This window comes from Dama dama, chromosome 5 (assembly GCF_033118175.1).
Source record: "Dama dama isolate Ldn47 chromosome 5, ASM3311817v1, whole genome shotgun sequence".
Taxonomy (NCBI): Eukaryota; Metazoa; Chordata; class Mammalia; order Artiodactyla; family Cervidae; genus Dama; species Dama dama.
Window position 1 is genome coordinate 74824027 of NC_083685.1, and position 17893 is coordinate 74841919.

General features: G+C 38.4%; 1 protein-coding gene across 1 annotated transcript in view; it reads left to right on the forward strand.

Annotated features, from left to right (window-relative positions):
• The window catches only part of LOC133055565 (uncharacterized), a 190748-nt gene extending 173110 nt beyond the window's left edge, over positions 1-17638 (forward strand). Inside the window, 3 exon segments of the mRNA XM_061140722.1 lie at positions 15519-15598; positions 16895-17304; positions 17307-17638. Of these exon segments, the coding sequence (XP_060996705.1) occupies positions 15519-15598; positions 16895-17304; positions 17307-17638 (822 nt within the window).
• Positions 17639-17893: the final 255 nt, after the last annotated feature.

Below are 17893 nucleotides of genomic sequence, written 5' to 3' on the forward strand. Positions count from 1 at the left end.
AGCTTGCTCAAATTCATGTCCATCGACCAATGCCATCCAACCATCTCATCCTCTGTTTTCCCCTTTTCCTCCTGCCTTCAATCTTTCCCAGCATCAGAGTCCTTTCCAATGAATCAGTTCTTCACATCAGGTGGCCAAAGTATTGGAGCTTCAGCTTCAGCATCAGTCCTTCCAGTGGATAATCAGGACTGATCTCCTTTAGGATGGACTGGTTGGATCTCCTTGCAGTCCAAGGGACTCTCAAGAGTCTTCTCCAACATCACAGTTCAAAAGCACCAATTCTCTGGCGCTCAGCTTTCTTTATGGTCCAATTCTTACATCCATACATGACTACTAGAAAAACTATAGCTTTGCCTAGATGACACTTTGTTGGCAAGGTAATATATCTGCTTTTTAATATGCTATCTAGGTTAGTCATAGCTTTCCTTCCAAGAAGCAAGTGTCTTTTAATTCATGGCTGCAGTCACCATCTGCAGTGATTTTGGAGCCCAGGAAAATAAAGTCTGTCACTGTTTCCACTGTTTTCCCATCTATTTGCCATGAAGTGATGGGACCGGGTGCCATGATCTTAGTTTTCTGAATGTTGAGTTTTAAGCTAACTTTTTCACTCTCCTCTTTCACTTTCATCAAGAGGCTGTTTAGTTCTTCTTGGCTTTCTGCCATAAAGGTGGTGTCATCTGCATATCTGAGGTTATTGATATTTCTCCTGGCAATCTTGATTCCAGTTTGTGCTTCATCCAGCCTGGCATTTCACATGATATACTCTGCATATAAGTTAAATAAACAGTGTGAAAATATGCAACCTTGACATACTCCTTTCACTTTCCTGCTCCATGTCCAGTTCTAACTGTTGCTTCCTGACCTGCATACAGATTTCTCAGGAGGCAGGTCAGGTAGCCTGGTATTCCCATCTCTTTCAGAATTTCCCGCAGTTTATTGTGATCCATACAGTCAAAGGCTTTAGCATAGTCAATGAAGCAGAAGTAAATGTTTTTCTGGAAGTGTCTTGCTTTTTAAACGATCCAAAGGATGTTGGCAATTTGATCTCTGGTTCCTCTGCCTTTGCTAAAACCAGCTGAATGTCAGGAAGTTCATAGTTCATATATTATTGAAGCCTGGCTTGGAGAATTTTGAGCATTACTTCACTAGTGTGTGAGATGAGTGCAATTGTGCAGTAGTTTGAGCATTCTTTGGCATTGCCTTTCTTTGGGATTGGAACAAAAACTAACCTTTTCCAGTCCTGTGGCCATTGTTGAGTTTTCCAAATTTGTGGGCGTATTGAGTGCAGCACTTTCACAGCATCATTTTTTAGGATTTGAAATAGCTCAACTGGAATTCTATCACCTCCACTCTCTTTGTTTGTAACAAGGCTTCCAAAGGCCCACCTGATTCGCATTCCAGGATATCTGACTCTAGGTGAGTGTTCACACCATTGTGGTTATCTGGGTCGTGAAGATCTTTTTCATATAGTTTTTCTGTGTATTCTTGCCACCTCTTAATATCTTCTGCTTCGGTTAGGTCCATACCATTTCTGTCCTTTATTGTGCCCATCTTTGCATAAAATGTTCACTTGGTATCTATAATATTCTTGAAGAGCTCTCTAGTCTTCCCCATTCTATTGTTTTCCTCTATTTCTTTGTGTTGATCACTGAGGAAGGTTTTTTCCTCTCTCTGTGCTATTCTCTGGAACTCTACTCATCAAGATTTATCCTTTGAAAGTAAAACCCTTGATCCAAATTGCAAAATAAATATCTCGTGGGAGGAGAATTCTTTCAAGTGCAGGAGGGTCAAAATAGAAAGATGGTCGCAAAAATCAGACAGAAGAAATGGAACTTTGAAAAATTTATTAATGTGGAGAAGGGATAAAACAACTCTTAAATTGACTGTGGAAAAACTATCTGCTAGGAAAATAATATATTAATGTAAGGTTGATAGCACAATGTTCAGGGAAATGGATTGATGATTTATATTGGGTTAAGTTTTTCAAATGATTTGGGAGGCTTGGAACAGCTGTTTGGTGAAACACAGAGGAGGAGGACAGAGGGAGAGAGATGCTCCACACCTTGCAGGAGGCCAGGACACTTTCTTGCTATAGTGGGTTCAGGTGGGGTGTGTGCTGAGCCAGAGAACAGTGATCCATTGAAAGGAGAGACTTAAGAAAGAACGAAAATGTAGTAGAAGCACAAACCAAATAATCAGAATGTAAGTTTTTGAGGTAGGAAGTCTTCCATTTGTCCCTGGAGTTACATGGAGTAATGTCAAGTTTCTACCATAAGGGATATTCAGATTCAAATCCCTTTCACTTTATTTTAAAAGACAAGGTGAGTCTATGAAGGCGTTTGGTTCTGATTGCGCCTGGTTACTACTTTCTTTCTCAGTTCAAGGGAGTACTTTTCAATTCAACAATAAGAGATATTCTTGAGAACATGAATGGGTATTCATTGCTCTGAACCTTACCAAGTGGTCATGACTCAAGTATTTTCTTTCAACCTCAAGAAGTGAGAGACTAGGAATATAGTGTGACTGAGTAAGAATGCAACTGCGCCTGAGGCTGGGGAGCACAGGCGGAGAGCCACTTGCACAAACCGGATGTGTGACTGGGGACAGGCCATGGTTCCTGTGTTCATGGTCCTCGTCTCAGCTGGGGCTCCCCAGGCGGCTCAGTGGTAAAGAGCCCGCCTGCCAATGCGGGGGAAGTAGAGACACGGGTTAGACCCCTGCGTCAGGAAGACGCCCTGGAGCAGGAAATGACAACCCACTCCAGTATTCTTGTCTTGAAAATTCCATGGACAGAGGAGCCTGGCAGGTTACAGTCCATATGGAACTGCAAATAGTCACACATGACTGAGCACACACACACTTGTCCTCACATTTAAGTTGAGGACATGCGACCAGATCAATGGTTTTCAAATCTTTTTAAAATGACATATGCTGCATTATATGCTTAGTAGATATCATTGCTCATGGAAATAACAAGCACACAGAATTTAGACGGTAAGATTAAAATATGAATACTCTTTTTTGACAATTAAAAAGTGATGGTAATTAATATTTGAGGTGGGAGAAGTATGTTAAGGTAAAATTTAAAATTCTGCCAGAGTTCAGGAAAAAGTGAGAAAATAATCCTGTATTTTCAAAATATAAATTCTATTTTTGTTTATTTAAAAGTGCAATCTGGAGGGCCAAGCAACAGCTTATGGGTTGCCTAACAATGAGGCACACAGCCACTGGCTCAAAAAATAGCACAAGCAGTCAGGCTTAACCTTGTAATACAGGTTATTTTCTGTCTCTTCCTATTTTTCATTTCACACTTCATTTTCAACTTTTAGTGCTGATTTAAAAGCCATATAACCTTATTCTGCACTCATTCATCACCAATAAAAGCAATTTAAATTAATCTATTTCTTTTTTATTTGGGAGGCTTGGTAAGGACTATAGATGTAAGGGCACCACTGCAGGTTGTGGAGCAACATAGAAAGAGGAGCTGGGTCATAACTCATTCAGAAATAATTTTTATCTTCAGCTAAAATGTAATTGAATCTAAAGCAAAATTGCATGAAGACTTGAACATTAGAAATCTTTTCACTCAATAAACTCATTTCTTTAATTCATAATTTTGTCTCAACTCAGAAGTCTATTTTGTCCATATTGCATGGGTATGGAATAACAGAAATATGTTGCACTTGGCATCTGCAAATCTAGATTCTAATTTTAAAAGTACAATGAGCTAATGTGTAACCTTGCACACATTATGAGACTTTTCTAAAATCTGCTTTTTGTCCTGTAAAATCTGTACTGTGATTCTTATAGAACAAGACAGTTGTGTAAACCAAATAGTTCATTCAATAATAGGTATTCTTCATACTCCCTGCATGAACAAAAAGCACTGCTGTAGGCATGAGGGACATAGCAGGGACGGAGCAGATGTGATTAGCTCCCTTATGGGGCTCACATTCTAGTGAGTGAACACAGTCAATAACAATCAGAATCCATCCAGTGGAGATTCTTTCTACCGAGAAACATCACAGATTAAGGGGCATGAATAGATGTGGGAGTAAGCAAGTTTGATTATCAAGGATGATTGGGAACAGCCTCTGCAGTAAGGGATGTTTGGACACTAAAGTCTATTTTTTTTTAATTGCAGAAAGCTGATTAAAACTAGTTTTCAAGTGCCATTGCCACCTGTAATAAAAGTGGAAAATTCCCAGGAGTGCGGCCCTGTTGTTCAGAAGCATTATACTCATCTGTTCCAACCATGACATCAAGATGCTCCCGCTCTCTCTCCCCATTGCTAGACTTCACTTTCTCCTGCTTTTTCCTCGCTCACAGGCTAGTTTTTTTAATCTTTATTTTTTCAGATTCTGGCATAACCTTACAACTTGTTAATGCATAATTGACATTTTTTTCCCAATAGTTCCAGGAAAAGTGTCAAGAGGGTTTTTCCCCTGGCCTGGCTTGAATCAGTTGTCCATTTCTAAGTTAATCCTCATGGTTACTACTCAAAATAGTAAAGATGATTTGTAATTAAGGTATTTACTTTTAGGGCTTCCCTGGTGGCTCAGATGGTAAAGAATCTGCCTTCAAGGTAGGAGAGCTGGGTTTGACCTTTGGGTCGGGAAGATCCCCTGGAGAAGGGAATGGCAACCCACTGCAGTATTCTTGCCTGGTGAATCTCATAGACAGAGGAAGCTGGCAGGGCTATAGTTTATGGGGTCACGAAGAGTCAGACATGACTGAGTGACTAACACACACACACTTTTAAAGGTGATGCTAAGAAATATTCTTTAATATTACTTTTCTTTTGTTCATTCGAGTTGTTTTCTCTAAGTTGTATCACAGTCCTGAATTTCTCTGATTGTATTTGTAAATGAAGTGTCAGGTTCATTATTATAGGTCTGTGTTGCCTTGACAGTTTTAACACAGGTTTCCACAGCAGGCCTCCTTAAATTGGAGTGTTGTGAACTCTTTGTAAATGACCCAGACATATCCAGGCAGGCAGTTGTCCTTTTAAGCAGCATTGGTGGAGAGTAAATAGGAAACACGGAGTTCAATTTTATTGTCAATTTGTTGGGTTGTTGTTTAGGTGCCAATTAGGGTCTGACTCTTTGCAACCCCATAAACTGTAGCCCATCAGGATCCTCTGTCCATGAGATTTCCCAGGCAAGAATACTGGAGTGGGCTGCCATTTTCTTCTCCAGGAGATCATCTCAACTCAGGGATAGAACCCATGTCTCCTGTATTGGCAGGCAGATTCTTTGCTGTCAGTTTCTTTCCCTTGTCAGTTTTGGAACTTTCTATTCCAGATACAACTTTAAAAGCTATGTTTTTTTTTTTTTTTCTCAAGCATTACTTTTTGATATATGTCCAAAGATCTGTTTTTCCTGAACAGAACAATTCCACATCATGGTTCAAATAAGATGCTGTGACATTTCACAATGAATAATTTGTAATCTCAAGTGTCAATTACACCTTTAGAAATGCTTCTATATTTCGATCTGTGGATTGAGCCATGGCTCAGGCAGAATTGTAGGAAATGCCAAACCAAGTTGTCAAAGGAAACAAGGTCTAAAAACTGGAGAGAAATAATCCAGTCCTAAAGGTGACTTTGGCTCAGTGGTATAGAATCTGCCTGCAATGAAGGAGCTACAGGAGACACAGGTTTGATCCCTGGGTTGGGAAGATCCCCCGGAGGAGGTCATGGCAACCCACTCCAGTTCTTGCCGGAGAATCCCATGGACAGAGGAACCTGATAGGCTAAAGTGAATAGGGTCACAAAGAGTCAGACGTGACAGAAGCGACAGAGCATGCACACACAAAGCCGACACGGCTTCCCCGGTGGCTCAGTGGTAAAGGATCTGCCTGCCAATGCAGGAGATGCAGGTTCAATTCCTGGGTCAGGAAGATCCCCTGGAGAAGGAAATGGCAACCCATGCCAGTATTCTTACCTGGGAAATCCCATGGTGAGCTACAGTCCATGGGGTTGCAAACGAGTTGGACACGACTCAGCAACTAAACAGCAAATTCAGGGGTAAAATACTTCAAGGTATTTACTCAGCAGAGTTAACTTTGTTGAATTCTAATATGTATTTTGGTATTTGCTTGCTTTATTTTGCTTTGCTGGTGGCTGTTTTATTTTTGCTTAGTCTTTCAGTATAATGCTACAGACTCTTCCAGAGAGAATTTTTTATTTATTTAGGAAACTCTCATTGTCTTAATCTCAGGGCAGAACTTGCATTCTATATACCCAGGAAGGGGTGGGGCACGGTTCACTGGCTATGTGGCAGGTGGTTCTTGAACTCATGAAAGTATGTTTCTCCTTACTTCCTCATGTGTGTCACTAATAGCTGGAGGAAGTAGAAAATACATGGGCAGGAGGGATCGATCACCTTGCTTTTAAACCTGAGCATTGTCTGAGGTCAGTTGTCTTTGCTGAGGTTCTTTCAAGGCTCAGGAGTGAATCCTTAACTATTCTGGCTCTTTCTGGGCTGCCTCTCTCCAAACTGAATGCCGTCTGGATGTCTGTAAAAGTTTAATTAGCTCATCTCTGGAGATCTTGATGCATATTTCAAAGTACAAGGGATGTGTGAGAGCTGGAACAAAAAGGAACCAGGTCCTGTGACTGGTCTGCCTGCTCCGTGCCCAAGGCCGCACAAGGCTCAGTACCTAAGACCAGGGTAGAAGCCCCCATGTGGCGCCCCTCTCAGAAATCCCTCTGACCTGGCCTCTCATGGGACATGCTCTGATCTGCCATTCATTCCTACCTTGGTTTTTTCAAGTCCTCCTTTCTCTTTACTTTCTGGGTTTTTTTTTTTTTTTTTTTTTTTTTTTTTTTTACTCCTCATCTAATCTCTTGCTGATTCTTGAAGACTTCACAGATCAAAGGGTCCACTGACTGTCATGAATACCAATGACTTTCTCTCACCTACTTCTTGGAGAACAAGTTGCTCTACATGGAGGAGGGCGCTGTGCATTGTAATGGAAAATAGTGAATGCACTCTTCCTGTTTGAGACTCACACAACTATCCCCTCACACACAATAAGCACACCCATTAGAGTGTGCTGCAAAGGATGGAGCTTATTACTAGGGACCTTGGGGGAGAAGCTTCACACAGCTCTGTGGCCAGTCTCTGAGAGTTTCTAAAGTCAGGTGTCTTGCCAAAAGGAAGACAAATGTCCTTCAGAAAATTCACATCTGCTCTACAACAAAAATTTCTACCCCTCTAATTAAAGTTATTTTGATCCTTTTTCCCATGCACTAATTTCCTTGGCCTTTTTTATAAGAGAGATTTTCCCCTCCTCCTAGTACTGAATTACTTTGCAAAACATCTTATATTACCTGCTAATGAATGCCACTTTACCAGAACTACTTCTAATTACAAAGCTTCCCACCACAGTATGAGAGATGGCCCTTTTTAATATGTTAATTTCTCCAGAACATTTCTGGGGAGAGTATTTTTCCCCTCTTCCAATGTATTTTTCCATTTAATAAATATTTATTGTATATTCACTAAACACACAATATTGTGCAAAGGGCTGTAGAGAGAGAAAATGAGATCAAGTCCTTGTCCTTGGAGAGATTAAATTATTGTAGAGAAAACAGATTAGAATCAAGAAAACAAAATATTAACAGATTTTTATTAATTATGTGACCAATCAGAGATTGTGATAAAGACATCAGGAGAGCATACTCTAGATAGGGCTGTCAGAAGAGGAGGTAAATTTTGAAAAGAGATCAGAAAAATAGGATGGAATCAGCTACGCAAATAGTTGAGGAGAGACCCTTTTCGTAACTAGGGTACGGCAGATTCAAGTCCTTACAAAGTCACGAGCACTTGACATGCTCTTGAAAGCATAGAAGGCTTATGAAACACAAGCGCAAAGTAACAGGAAAAATGGCGTTAGGTAAGATGGCGAAGGTCTGCAGAGATCAAAACCATCAAGCTACGATAATGAGATGATTTTATTCTAACTGCAAGAAGAAGCTATCAGGGGATTTTTTAAAGGGAGAGGGAGTACATTATAACCTGAATTCTGTTTTTAAAAATATATCTTTGTTGCTTCATGGAGGTTGAGTTTTAGGGGAATAAGAATGAAGCAGGCAGATAAGGTAGGGTGCCCTTCCATTAGCTTATTCAAGCAATGCAAGTCAAGAAGAGAGGCATTGCGGAGGGCAAGAAATAGAGCAGGCTTAGGTATATTATTTGGATACAACAAACAGGACTTCCTGACAGATTAACTGTCAGTGATAAGGAAAAGAAAAAGTCAAACATCACTGAACTATAACCTGCTCCTTGATCTCTATTATTGCTCTTTCTAAAGTAGTATAACCTTTCTGTGCCTTTGTTTCAACTTTAAAATGAGGAAACTTTTCTTACTTCATGAAGTTGTTACTAGTTTCATATTACTGTATAACAGGGATTTAGAATGTTTCTTGACATATAGTATCTGCTACATTAGTGTTAGCATCTATTAATGTTAAAATATATTATTATCATTATGATTGGTATTGCTTTAGTCAGATCAAAGCTGCCCTCTATTTTGCACGTTTGTTTCAAAATTTCCTGTCTTCCCTTCCCTTCCCTGTGTTTCAGCACTGTTATGAAATTATTCTTTCCCAACTATCTTTTTTCTGACATTTCAATTTTGGCATTTTCTTCCTAAGGATAATAAGACAGATTAAGCTTGTATGTTCAAGATACCATCTTGAATTGGGAGGTATTTATATATTTTTTTATATTACTGAATGATATACACTACTCCTCAGCCCTGATGTATAGGAAGTAAAAAAATATTCTGACCCAAGAAGTCAACACTCCTAGCAACTACATAGATTTATTTATTTTTTTTTTTTTTGGAAGCCATTCATCCTCACTCTTGTGAGAATGTGGGCTAATCTCCCAGGACTGGGTTAAAATTGACATAGTGTTGAAAACAAGCAACATTATATGCAATATATTCACAAAAGCTTGATGTGTACAATAATTTTGAAAACAAACAGGCATCAGAACAAAGATTCCGGCATCAGAAAGAAAGTTTGAGTTTTGAGGTAAACCTAGGGGTTGCCATAGGGCTGATGAAAATTGGAGAATGCTGCAAAACTTCAGCACCAAGATGAGATCATCCAATGACATGGGAGGGGCAGTGGTCACCTGATGCTTCTGAGTCTGGACTTTTTTTTTTCATTCTTATATTTTTTACTTTGAAATGTTTATATGAGCACAGTGAAACTAAATTTTAGAGACACTGAATGTCATTTGGATATCATTTGTTGTTTTTGTTCAGAAGCTAAGTCGTGTCTGACTCTGCAACATGGGCTGCAGCGCACCAGGCTCCTCTGTCCTTCATCATCTCCCAAAGTTTGCTCACATTCATGTCCACTGAATCAGTGATGCTCTCCAACCGACTCAACCCCTTCTCTTTTTGCTTTCACACTTTGGGTCAGAGTCTTTTCCAGTGAGTCAGCTCTCTGCCTGAGGTGGCCAAAAAGTACTGGAGCTTCAGCTTCAGCAGCAGTGCTTCTAATGAATATTCAGGGTTGATTTCCTTTTGAGTTGACTGTTTTGACCACCTTGCAGTCCAAAGAGTCTCCAGCACCACAATTCAAAAGCATCAATTAAGCATCTTTTGATTTCATGGCTGCAGTGACCATTGGCAATTATTTTGGAGCCCAAGAGAAGAAAATTTGTCACTGTTTCCACTTTATCCCCTTCTATTTGCCATGAAGTGATGGGACTAGGTGCCATGATCTTAGTTTTTTGAATGATGAGTTTCAAGCCAGCATTTTACTCTCTTCTTTGACCCTCATCAATAGACTCTTTAGTTCCTCTTCATTTTCTGCCATCAGAGTGGTATCACCTGTGTATCTGAGGTTGTTAATATTTCTCCTGGCAATGTTGATTCCAGCTTTTGATTTATCCATCCTGACATTTCGCATAATGTACTCTGCATAAAATTTAAAGAAACAGGATGACAATATACAGCTTTGTCATACTCCCTTTCCAATCTTAAACCAGTCAGTTGTTCCATGTCTGGTTCTAACTGTTGATTCCTGACCTGCATACAGGTTTCTCAGAAGACAGGTTAAGGTGTTCTGGTACTTTAAGAATACTGGTACTGGTACTGGTAAGGTACTGGTCCCTTTAAGAATTTTTCACAGTTTGTTGTGATCCACACAATCAAAGGCTTTAGTGTAGTCAATGAAGCAGAAGTAGATGTCTTTCTGGAATTCCCTTGCTTTCTCCATGATCCAACATATGCTGCCAACTTGAGGTCTGGTTGGTTTGCCTTTTCTAAACCCAGCTTGAATGTCTGGAAGTTCTCCATTCACAAAGTGCTGAGGTCTTGCAATACTTTCCCTTTTGATTATTCTGGAAGCCTAACGCCTCCTTTGTTTACAGTTGTGGCTGCACTTGTTTCAACTAATACTGCATCAAAGAGGGAAGAAACTTTTTAAATGCCTGTCCTCCAGGACATCAACTGTCACAGTTCATACTCTGCTCTCAAGCTGTCACTGCAAGGGAAGACCCCGCAATGCTGCCCTCCAGGGTTGGAGAGTAGACCACCCAGGGGGCAGGCGTGCTCTCCCACCACGCTGCCCTCCTGCAAAAGGGCTGGCCCACCAGCATGCACCATGATTCACTGCCTGGACTTCGCACAGGCATCTGAAGGCAGAGGGAGAGGGGAAAGAAGAGAGGACCTCTTTCTAGGCTTTTCCAGGCCTCTGGCAAGGTGAAAGTGCTCTGGGTTTTAAGGCCACGGTGCATGAGTTAGTCAGCCTTGCTTCTAATGCCTGCTACGGAGTATATTTTACCATACGCTGCATCCCAGATATTCTTGGTCAGTGCTTAACGCAGCATCTCCTCTGGCATTTTATTATCATTTATACCCTCTGCTATGGGTATTATTTTGAGTTTCTCCTTCCCAGATCCAATCCCATACTATTCTGCTTCATGTTAATATATCTAGTGGTATCTGGAAACTTCATATTATAGCAAAAAAGCACAACAAAACAATGTATTCCCAGAACAATAGCACATTCACACTGTTTGTTGTATGTGAAACTTGGCGCTCCATAAAGCTTGTCACTTAGACTGAAACCTCTCAAGCCAAAGCTGCCTTGTCTAGTTCAACATATGGTCTTATCTTGCTTCATGTACCATGTACACGGGTATTCTGCAGCTGTTGGTTATTATTGTATTCTATAAATGTTAAAAAAATTTAGTTGGCTGAAAATGTTTGAATAGTCTATATCCTTACCAGATTTTTTTCATCTGTTTTATCATTTATTGGGAGTGCTAACATTTCCAACTATATATTTATTAATGTTTCTCCCTTGGCTCATGTTAGTTTTTACTTCATATATAGTGAAGGTATATTTTTAGATATATACACATTTATAATTATTTTGTCTTCCTGGTGAATTGACAGCATAAAGTTTCAATGCTATGAAATGCTTATGTTTACTTCTGACAATACTTCATGCTTGAAGTCTATATTCTCAATGTCAATAGACACTATGTTTATGATTAGCATTTTTATGATATTTTCCTATCTTTTTAAACTATCTGTGGTATTGTATGTAATGGCCACCTTTTGTAAACAGCGTGTAATTAGTTGGATCTTGCTTTGTTATACAATCTGATAATCTCTGTTTTTTAATTAGGCAGCTTTATCTAATTACAATGAATATAGTTTGTGGTTGACTATAAGACTACTGTTTTGCCAACTGTCTTATGTTTGAGCTATTTCTATTTTTTGTTCCATGCTTCCTCTTTTCCTGCCTTCTTTTTGAATGTATACCTTTATTTTAGTTTCCATTTTATCACTCTGACTTACAGTTTTGTCCATGTTTGCTCTGAAGATGACAACATGTTATTTTGAATTATTATTGTCCACTACAAACTAATGGCATTTCACTTGAAATTTTTGAATATTGCAGCAATATATTGATAATTAAATTAATACTCCCACACCATCTTTTGTGCTACTTTGAAATGCATTCAACCTACACATGTGTTTTAAATCAAACCGCACATTATTATTTTCACTTTAAATAAGTATCTCTTATTTAAGTAATTTAAAAAGTAAAAAAAAAAAAAAAGCCTTTTATAATCTATTATGTATTTACCAGTCTGCCTTTCTTCATTCCTTTGTGCAAATCATGTTTCACCAACACCAAGGACACCCTTTACCATCTCTTACAATACAGCTGGGCTTTCCTGGTGGCTCAAATGGTAAAGAGTCTGCCTGCAATTCTGGAGACCCAGGTTTGATCCCTGGGTTGGGAAGATCCCCAGGGAAGGGAATGGTAACCCACTCCAGTATTCTTGCCTGGAGAATTCCATGGACAGAAGAGCCTGGCGGGCTACAGTTCACGGGGTTACAAAGATTTGGACATGACTGAGCAACTAACACACACATACACACACAGAGTACAAGTATGCTGGTGATGAATTCTCATAACTTTCATCTGAAAATGCCTTTATTTGACTTCTATTTTTAAACAATAACAATCCTGTGCTTAAAATTCTAGTCTGAGATTTTTTTTTTTTCCTTTCAACATTGAAGAAAAAGCCATGGCCCATTGTCTCATGGCTTATATTTTGATGAGAAACCACTCCCCCAGGAATGTTAATAATCTTTTTTGCTCTGTTGCTTTCAAATTTTCTCTCTCTTTTTTTTTTTTTGGTTCTTGTGGGGAAAGAGAAAATTAGCCAAGATGGCATGATCAGACTCGCAGTTTTGAGAGTTGACATTTTTCGTAATAATTGGAAAATTTTTTGCCATTATTTCCTAAAATAGCTTTCTGTTCCAACCTCTCTCTTTTATTCTGTAATCTGTAATCCCAATTATACTGTGTATATATTATATTACCTAATACCTCATAATTCACTAACGATTTTTCAACCTTTTCTCTTTCTATGCTTCAGTTTGGATAGTTTCTATTAACATTATTCTGTCCTCAAGTTCTTGAAGCTTAACAATCTTTACTTCCTGGGTTTTCCACTTGTTAAACTCACCCACTAAACTTTTCATTTTAGATTTTATAGTTTTCAGGTTAAGGATTTCCAATTCTTTACTGATATCCTCTCATCTCTGTACTATGTTCATATATTTCTATAAAATTTAAGAACATATCTATGATCTATCTGAAGTCTTTGTCATAATTGCAAGATCTCTGTCACCTTGCTGTATGTTCCCATCAATTTTTTGTCCTGATTTTGAATCATATCTCCTTGCTTCTTCACATGTCTGGTAATATTTTATCATTTGATGCACATTGCATATGCTATATTGTTGATAATATAGACTTTGTTGCCTTGTTTTGATTTGTTAGAGAATTACTTTATTAGCACATCAACTCCATTTTTTGGTTTTATTTTTTGGGTTTCTTAGAACTCCAATGTCTTAGTTGGACTCTCAGTTCAACTTAGAATCTTAGTTCATCTCATAGCTCCCCCTTATCTATTATTTGCAAAATCTATAGATAGAGAATCATCCTGAACATTAATTGCTTAACATTTCATGGAATAATCAAGACAATTCCTATGAAGATTTCTGGATCCCCTTCTCTGTGCAGCTTCCTCCTTTCTGCCTGAAAGCTAGATATCTTCTCAGTAACTCCAAATTCTCATCTCTGTCTTCTTAGCTTAGCAAAATATTCTGCTTAATATAGGCTCCACTTCCCTGCACTGAGGTTTAGAAGCTCTTCCAAGCAGAAAAATCAATGCAATTGTAGGCCTAATCCCATGTGTTTTTCTTGTGTCTGGAATCACAGATGGATACTGTCTATTGCTCAGTGTCTGAAACCAGTTGCTTCATATCGTTTTCCCAGATTTCTTTCTTTTTTTTTTTTTTTTTTTTTTTTTATAGTGGGAGAACTTATCTGAAACTAGGAACTTGGTCATGGATTAGAGAAGTCCTAAAGCTACTCTTTCACCTTATTTATCTCAGGATCTTTGTAAAATATAAAATCCCCTGTTCCTTTTATATTTGAGCCATTTTGTTACACATAGCACCTCCTTATAATAGTCAATAAATGTTTTTCTAGTCTTAAATGTTCACTTATTGAAAGATTTAACTCCTAGTTTATAGACTTCTGGTTTATCTCCTGTGTTATCAATATCTTTAAAGATATCAACATCCATCTAGTGACATAAAACATCCTCAGTTCTTTGATATGTTTCTCTTCAAAGGCTTTTTATTCTTCTTCAGGCCTATGACTCTTTTTTATAGTTACCCTCTGGATTTTGTCATCACTTGAAATATATTTTACGTCTTCAATGATAAATTCAGACAACTATGTCTTCAAAATAGACTGTATTCTTTTACTCAGTTGCTCCCAGATCTTCAGTCATTTGACTTCTGTAGGACCTCTAATGTGTACATATTTATATCAACTGTCTCCCTATCATTTCCTTCTGAGTTAATTTCTTTTACTGTGCATCAGATTCCATTTCAACAACATTCTTGCCAAAACCCTCAGCAATCACATTTACTTGACTCCTTGCACCCTACTGTATCAAAACAAAACAAAACAAAACATGCCACTTGGCTTCCATCTATTCATCTTCTCTGTTGTAGGCTGCTAAGCGTTGGACAGAAATAGCACCTTACTCAGATTAGTGACACTGAAATTTATGATTCACAGCTTCCCATGAGACTTCAATTTACCACATCACAGCAGTGTTTCTTATGTTTTGTTCCTTTCCCATTTACCACAGAAACTATGTCAAATATATTCACTTTCTTCTTATAACTGACTCTTTCATTCACTATCTCATTCTTAATCAACATCTTTCTTTGAATGACAGTCATCAACTGATAAGTTTTTCTATTTCTACCACCGAACAGACCAATAATAGCACTTATCCTGCCCATCTCTCCTGCAACAAAGAAATGTGTTCCTTCTGCCCAAGTTTGTGAAATGTATTCTCTCTATCTCTGTCTCTTCAAAGATTCTCCCTCTAGTGGCTTTTTTTGTTAGAATCTAAATATATTCAAGCCTCTCTTCTCAGAAGTCCCTTTTAATCCCAGGTCCCTCTTTGCTGTTTTTGTTCAGTCTTGAGTTGTGTCTAGCTATTTGAGACCCCATGGACTGTAGCATGCCAAGCTTCTCTGTCCTCTGCTATCTCCCAGAGTTTGCTCAATTCATGTCCCTTGAGTCAGTGATACTATATTATTTCTTTCCTCTTGCTCATAGAGAGACTCTAGAGACAGATTATCTCTGTGTGTATCCCAGATCTGCCACTTATTAGTTAGTTACAATTAATGTGATGTTTTTAGCAACTCATTTAACTGACTGTGATTTCCTCCTCTGTAATACCACATAAGATAGACTGAATATATATATATATATATATATATATATATATATATATATATATATATATAAAAATGCCTGGAAGATAAGCTACTTAATAAGTCTTGGATATTATAATTCTAAATATTATTAGTTAAGCCAAACTTCCTGAGAAGACTGAATACAAGTTACATTTACTTTTTTATCTCTGTCTCAGCACTCAAGTCTCAGCGATCTGGCAGCCATGTCAAATGTTTGGCAAAATGTTCTTGCTGAGCCATTTACTCAATTGAACAGGTATTTCTGTCTGTATCTTTCCTGACTTTAGGCAGTATTTGACATTGCTGATCATTTGTACCTCCTATAGCATTCCATTCTTTTTATTTCAGTGCAGTCACACGCTGGGTTTTCTTCTACATGTTGGATATTCCTTCTTACTATAGTTTGCATTTTCTTTTGAAAATTTCAGTGTTTTAAAAAATCTTAAATGTCAGGTTCCTCAGAATTCTCCTCTAAGTCTCCCTGATCTTACTATCTGTATGCCCTCAATACATTTGCTGATTATTTATGAATCTTGGTCTTCAGCTGAAGCCTATCTCCTGAGTACCAGATCAATTCAGCTACTAAAATCTCCACAGGAATCTTACATTCAGCACATATAAAAATTAACTCATCTCTGGCCTCCCTAAGCTGATCGCATATTCTTTAGTTCAACCTTACATAGCATGGCCAGTGAAGAACTCCAGAGGCCATTATTCATTTTACAGTAAGCAAGGAGGACAGTTAATATAAAATTCAACTTAAAGGTGCCTCCCCCAAGATTTGTATAATATGGTAATCTATCCTATATCTGAGTTAAAATCCCATATGTTATGTTGGATTCTGCTCTCCATGACACCCTGTCAAGCACTGTCAACTCCAATTACTAATTCTCTCATAGTCCCATCCTCCTCCCAATTTCCGTGCAACTCCTCCTCCTTCTTGTAATCTCCTGATTCTTTTAATATGAAGCCCAAACTTCACACAATTTAGAATTTTCAGGTACTGTCCTACTTTACCATTCTGGCTTCAACTCTAGCTATTCTTCCTTAGTACTAAACAATCAAGATGTACTGCAAGTTTCTCAACCATGCTGTGCATTCTCTTACCTCTAGGCTTCTAGGCATGCTTTTCACTTTCTTTGGAATAATCTACTTATTCTTTTCCCTAAGAAGGCTTAGTTTAGTCTTCCACAATGTAGACTCTAGACAAGGACTTGATTTCAAGAGGTTTCTCTTGAAGATAATCTCAAAAGAAATGGTAGAAAAGTGGGTGAAACAGAAGGAAAGAATGGTGAAACAGTATCTTAGTGAACATGTTACCACTATAGGCAGTGGGAACTCGATTCCACTGGGAAATTTTGGTATATAACATAGAGTACATCTGAGAACAGTCCCATATAAAAAGCAAATTAGAATTCTCTGAGCTTGCAGTAACTTTCTCTTCCCCTGGGAGGGCTCTTGGCTTTTTTCCCAGCATGGCCCCCAAACACTAGTTTTCACTTCCACTCCAAGCTAAGAAACTGCAAACAGTGAAGCTGACTCTTGCCTCCAGGACAGATGAGGCATCTGCTTCTTCAAACTTGCCAAAGGAAGAAAAAGAACAGCAAGAAGCAATTGAACATATTGATAAAGTACAAAATGAAATAGACAGACTTAATGAACAAGCCAGTGAAGAGATTTTAAAAGTAGAACAGAAATATAACAAACTCTGCCAACCATTTTTTCAGAAGAGGTGGCAATTGACTGTCAAAATCCCAAATTTGGGGATAACAACATTTGTTAAACATCCACAAGTGTCTGCACTGCTTGGGGAAGAGGATGAAGAGGTGCTGCATTATTTGACAAGAGTTGAAGAGACAGAATTTGAAGACATTAAATCAGGTTACAGAATTGATTTTTATTTTGATGAAAACCCTTACTTCAAAAATAAACTTCTCTCCAAAGAATTTCATCTGAATAAGAGTGTGATCTATCTTCAAAGTCCACTGAAATCAAATGGAAACTTGGAAAGGATTTGATGAAACGATCAAGTCAAACACAGAATCAAGCCAGCAGGAAGAGACAGCATGAGGAACCAGAAAGCTTCTTCACCTGGTTTACTGATCATTCTGATGCAGCTGCAGATGAGTTAGGAAAGATCATCAAAGATGATATTTGGCCAAATCTGTTACAGTACTGCTTGGTTCCTGACATGGATAATGAGGAAGGGGAAGGAGAAGAAGATGATGATGCCAATGAAGAGGAAGAAGGATTGGAAGATATTGATGAAGAAGGGGATGAGGATGAGGAAAGGTGAAGAAGATGACTGATGGAACATTGATGGATTCCAACCTTTTAAAATTCTCTCCAGTCCCTGGGAGCAAGTTGCAGTCTCCCCTCTCCCCTTCTCTTGTGCTCAGTTGCCATGTTTTTGATGTCTCTTTTCTCCTTTATACCAAGGTTCACAACTTATTTTGAGGGGAAATATCTTCAGCAGAATTCAGTGGGAAAAGAATCTCTACCCCTTCCTTTTCCAAATTCATTTTTATCCCTTCCTGTCTCAACAAAAATT